Source organism: Trachymyrmex cornetzi, unplaced genomic scaffold (assembly GCF_001594075.2).
Source record: "Trachymyrmex cornetzi isolate Tcor2-1 unplaced genomic scaffold, Tcor1.1 scaffold92, whole genome shotgun sequence".
Taxonomy (NCBI): domain Eukaryota; kingdom Metazoa; phylum Arthropoda; class Insecta; order Hymenoptera; family Formicidae; genus Trachymyrmex; species Trachymyrmex cornetzi.
The window spans coordinates 999489-1005031 of NW_017300267.1; the positions used below are offsets into that span (position 1 = coordinate 999489).

Here is a 5543-nt window from a genome sequence, read left to right on the forward strand (position 1 = left end):
CCGAATCGCTGAAGATGTTACAGAAGGCTTACGGTGAATCGACTTTATCAAAAACACGTGCATATGAGTGGTACAGTGCATTGAAAAGCGGTCGAGATGTGGTGAAAGATTTGCCTCGCTCTGGTCGGCCAGCAACGTCTTCAACTGAAGTTAACATCGATAAAGTGAAGGAAATGGTGACTGAAAATCGTCATTTCAGTTTGAGAGAGATAGCCGCTGAACTTACGGTGTCTCACGAATCAATTCGTACCATTTTACACGATTGTTTGGGCATGAAACGCGTTGCCACTCGACTAGTTCCGAAAGACCTCAATTTTCTTCAAAAACTCAATCGCATAAAAGTCGCTGAAGACATGCTAGATAGAACGAGTCAATTCCGACCCCACATTCATAAAACGCATTATAACTGGTGATGAGACATGGGTTTACGAGTTTGATATGCAAACCAGTCAACAAGCTTCGGAATGGCGCCTTCCAACTGAGCCGAAACCGAAAAAACCACGTCAAAGTCGATCAAAAGTCAAGGTTATGTTGACTGTTTTCTTTGATTATCGCGGTGTTGTGCACTCGGAATTCTTGCCAGAAGGTCAGACGATAAATAAAGAATATTATCTGGGCGTTATGCGGCGTTTGAGAGAGCAAATTTGTCGAAAAAGGCCAGATTTGTGGAAAAAGAACTCATGGATTTTGCACCACGATAACACACCACCTCACACGGCTATCATTGTGAACGAATTTCTGGCCAAAAACTCAACAAATATCATCGAACAACCACCGTATTCACCTGATATGGTTCCAGCTGACTTTTTTCTCTTTCCAAAACTCAAATTACCACTTTGAGGCACTCGTTTTCAGTCGATAGAAGACACAAAAGAGAATTTGCGACGAGAACTGAAATCGATTCCGGAAAATGCGTTAAAAAAATGTTTTGATAATTGGATTATTCGTTGGCATAAGTGTATTATTTCGGAAGGGGCCTACTTTGAAGGCGAAGCTGACTTTTTTCTCTTTCCAAAACTCAAATTACCACTTTGAAGCACTCGTTTTCAGTCGATAGAAGACATAAAAGAGAATTTGCGACGAGAACTGAAATCGATTCCGGAAAATGCGTTTAAAAAATGTTTTGATAATTGGATTATTCGTTGGCATAAGTGTATTATTTCGGAAGGGGCCTACTTTGAAGGCGATACAATAAATTTGAATGAATAATAACTATTTTGTGTTTTATTGACCAATTCCCGGTACTTTTTTGACAGAATATATATGTAATTTTATTTTACTTTAAATTATGTAAATCATTATTTTAAATCTACAACGTTACATTTACGTAACTTAAATTGTCATTTACTATGTAAGGAAATTCATACAAATATTTTTGTCTTAAAATTAAAATACGTATTCTATAATACATATATATTCTATTCGCTGTAATGAATATAGAGAGATATAGAATGTCATTAAATATTGAGATAGAATATTTAAACTTATATTCTTTAGTAATTATTACATAATCGAATGAAATGATACTTAAATTTACATAATAATAAATTTAAATAATAGTTAAACTTATCTTATTACGCGTTTTAGCTAAAAATATATATTTTTCCGAGTTTTTACTAACAGAGGATATATTTTTTCTTTTTAGGAAAATCCGTTTAGAGAACGGATCTCGGAAGTTTTTACGCAACGCCAGGATTCAGGACAATCTACATCCGAAGGAATCTGTTTCGAGGAATTTCTCGAGATGCTGTCCGTGTTCTCCGAACAAGCACCGCGGGATTTGAAAGTCTTTTACGCCTTCAAAATTTACGGTACGGACCACCAGGTGAACCAGACGAGCGGACAGACAGACGAACGGACGAACGGACGGGCGAACCGTGAGAGAGCCTGGAGGTCGACCTCGCTGTACCTATAGTTGTTCCATGGGATGAGGAGTACATACGGCGTTCAGACACGACATCCACGATGCACGAGAATATTTGCACGGAACAACCGATCGATTTTGCCGCGGTGCAGCGTTATAATTATATACCCTTGTCCGAGCAGGATGTTTTTCCTTTGCCATAGATTACGCGTTTTTATCTCGTTATCCATTGCTTTTAACTCTCATAAATATTTTACGATTAGGCTTAAGTGAAAAAGCATTATCGTTATACAAAGAAGAATCGCCGCTAGCTTTATCCATTTAGCTTTGCTTGGACAATGTCCTGATGATCGCATCTATCAATTTGTAATCTTCCGCGAACAGATTTCGACGAGGACGGGGTGTTGGGTCTGGGCGATTTGGAGCGCACCTGTCGGCAACTGACTCGAGGTGGGCTAAGTGCCGAAGAGGTGACTACCGTGTGTCGAAAAATTCTGGAGGAGAGCGACATAGACGGCGACGGGGCTCTGTCCTATCTAGAATTCGAGCACGTTGTAACCAGATCCTCCGATTTCATGGCGACTTTCCATATAAGAATATGAATACACGAAAATAACGATTTTGTTGAAATAAAAAGAAATTTAACTACAGATCTAAAAACAGTTTTATTAAATTATCAAGATAATTATATAAAATATTTAAAGTGATATATAAATAATGTTGCGAAAAGTTTCGATATTTTAGTAAACTTGAGCATGCTACATATTAATTGTTTGGATGATCTAAAAAGTTATTTTCTAATTTATATCTAGCTAAATTTTGAGATACTTCAGCAAAATCGTTCTTTCCGTGCACAAAAAATATGTGTGATGTAACGTATATCTAAAATATGTATGTTTAATTATAATATATGATTAATTATTAATAAACGAATGTTAAAAATCGGATTAATCTTTCAAATTATTTAATTGTTAGTTTGATTAAGAAATGTTTGGTATATAATTTAAAGAAAAAATTTAGTTTGAATAAAATAAAGAATAAATCTTCTTTAAGGACAAAGCGCAGAGATGTAGCTCCTCTATAATATTATAGCATCAAAGTTATAATAGTCGTTAAACGAAATATAAGAAATAAATTGAATAATAAAACCGGTATGTGATTTGAAAATTACATCACGTAATAGAGGATTAACAAATACCTGAGAAATTATGAGCTCGAAAATTATCTCTCTTCCGTTTCATTTCAGTTCGCGCTTCATGCGATGTAATTAATGCCCATTTGCTCATTTTTACTCTACTATAATGAAGATTGCCGGCTTTTCAGTTGAGCCTTTCAATACGTCGAGTTTACGTCCATAGTCGTAGAGTCGAGACGAAGAAGTACGCTCGAAGGTTGCCCGAGGTAGAAAAGAACAGTAACGCTTAAATAATAACGCATCTCGAACAAACGCGTCGGAGCCTCCTATAACAGTTTCTTGACCCGCGACGTTAATTTATCGTCATGGTACGAGGTAAATCGAAAAGAGGTAATCTGCATAAAACGCGTTTGCGGATCCGCGGATCTCAGCGACGCGCCTATGGACCGCATACGTGACGAAGTTAATATCCTTCGTCATTAGTCGTCCACTGATTGCGGACTCGTGGAAAAAATATCGCTCATGTGCTCAAGCATCATTGGGTCCTACAAGGTACTCTTAATGCGCCACTTACGCGGACGACGCGTAAGCCGACAAACTTTCCGGCAAACTTGTCCGCGAATTGTCGCACCTTGGAGACACGCGGAAGCTGTATGAATAATTATAATTAACGTAAAACTACTTGATGAATTGGCAGCGGGTCTGTGACGTTTCGAATGCCGTCAGCAACGAATTTCTTAATGACGATGTTTCCTGCCGACGTCTGATCTGCTGAGGTATATACGTATAACGATAGACAAAATCGCCCGGGGATCTTTCGTGAAATACCACGGATGAGACTTTCGCAAACTCGCTGAGGCAATTGTTAGCTCGATAGACGTTTGGCTGGGGCGCCGATGTATCGGGCGTGTCAAAAGTCACGTTTTTTTTCATACAATACACTTTATCCAAGAGACATCCTGGGAACGTTTACGTTACCACAAAACTTGAAATCAGAAAAAAATCAGGGAATTTTGCAAAATTTTTTAGAAAATTAAAATTTCTGACTTTAAAGAAATTTAATATGTATATATCACTGCAATTTTGAAATACTGTCAACTTAATTAAAAATGCAAGTAGTGACAGCAACATTAATAATAATAATTTATTTGCTTAAATTAATTTCTCAACAAAATATTTAGTAGTTTCTAAATCAGAGCAGAAATAAAAAATATTATTAAAGGTCAAAGAAAATTATGAAATTTTGTCTGAAAATTAGAGAAAAGTTATGGAATTTTAGGATGAGGAATTTATAACAACTCTGGTTTAGAAGACGTCCTTTGAACGTTTTTGGGCGTTCCTTAGAGATCTGTGACGTATTGGGACGCTTCTTCATTGGTCATTTTCTCCAAACAATACGTGGAATCTCGCTTTCCGTTGCATTCTATTATCTTCGACATTGAAAAAGCTATTATTCTACTCGCGGTTTGGCTTCGACCACCTGTGGTTTGGATAAAAGTGCACGACCTTTGAAACACCCTGTACATCGCTTTGTACGCGTCTCAGATATACCTTCTTGCGCTCTCACACATAAGTTGCCCCTGTTGAACAATAATGAGCGATGGTGAGCAAGTAACCGGGCTATTCATTCTTGCTCCAGACAGGAGTCCCTCCCGGCGACGCGGCGACGCGGGGGGAGATTCGCGAGTGCGATTTCACGACTACGTTAATTTATACGGGACGAGACGTAGGCGTCCGTCCTCCGCGAGGGCGAGGATCGAGTGGTGGACCGCGAAGCGCGGAAGAGCGTGCGTGTAACACGTTGCGTTTCGCTTCCCATTATTTTCTGCGGCCCGGCGTTTTGCCGGCCCGCGCGCGCGGCCGGCAAACCGTATCTGCACGTTTACGCAATCGTATACCTGCCGATTTCCAAAGGTTACTCGGAATTATTCGAATGGATCGCGCGTTTCGAACGCATGCTCTGACCGCGACGGCGCGCTCGGTGCTCGAATAATGGAACACCGCGCGTGAGAAGCATGCCAATCTTTTTCGGTTAATTGCGATTAAGCTGTTAAATTGGTTTTTGCGGTACGCCTTATGAGAGCGTGAGTTGTAGCCCGTGCAAAAGATTTCGTTTCAGGTAACATATAGTACGCGCGTCGCACGTGTAATGCAATTAAGTCGCAAGTTTGAGTATACTCTAATTGTGCTCCTGTCGCAAGTCGCGTCCAATACAATTGCTTTCTCATTTTGAACGCATAAAAGCGCCTGTAGAATCTCTCCTCTCATCCGCGAATAAGAATTAATAAATAAAATATTTGTAAAAATAGAAAATATTACGGAATACTCTATATCCCAAAATTGTCACATTGCCGATTTGTTTCTTATTATACAATCGTGAGTACTAAAAGTTTTCACAAAATTTCATCAAGTCTTTCTCTGTTCTTAGCCTTCTCGAACATACATGCGCACGTCTTGCGTATTCGTCGACATGTCGCCCCTTCGGACTTCCCCTGACCATGGTGGAGCAGGCGGGCCCCCCTTTCTCTGCTTTGCTGGCCGGCC

The 5543-nt window shown here is 39.4% G+C and overlaps 1 protein-coding gene across 1 annotated transcript in view; it reads left to right on the forward strand.

Moving 5' to 3' along the window:
• The window catches only part of LOC108769563 (calcium and integrin-binding family member 3), a 3125-nt gene extending 658 nt beyond the window's left edge, over window positions 1-2467 (forward strand). Inside the window, exons 3-4 of the mRNA XM_018520598.1 lie at window positions 1646-1811; window positions 2249-2467. Coding sequence (XP_018376100.1) covers window positions 1646-1811; window positions 2249-2466 — 384 coding nt within the window. The 3' untranslated portion in view covers window position 2467. The remainder of the gene's footprint in view (window positions 1-1645; window positions 1812-2248) is intronic.
• Window positions 2468-5543: the final 3076 nt, after the last annotated feature.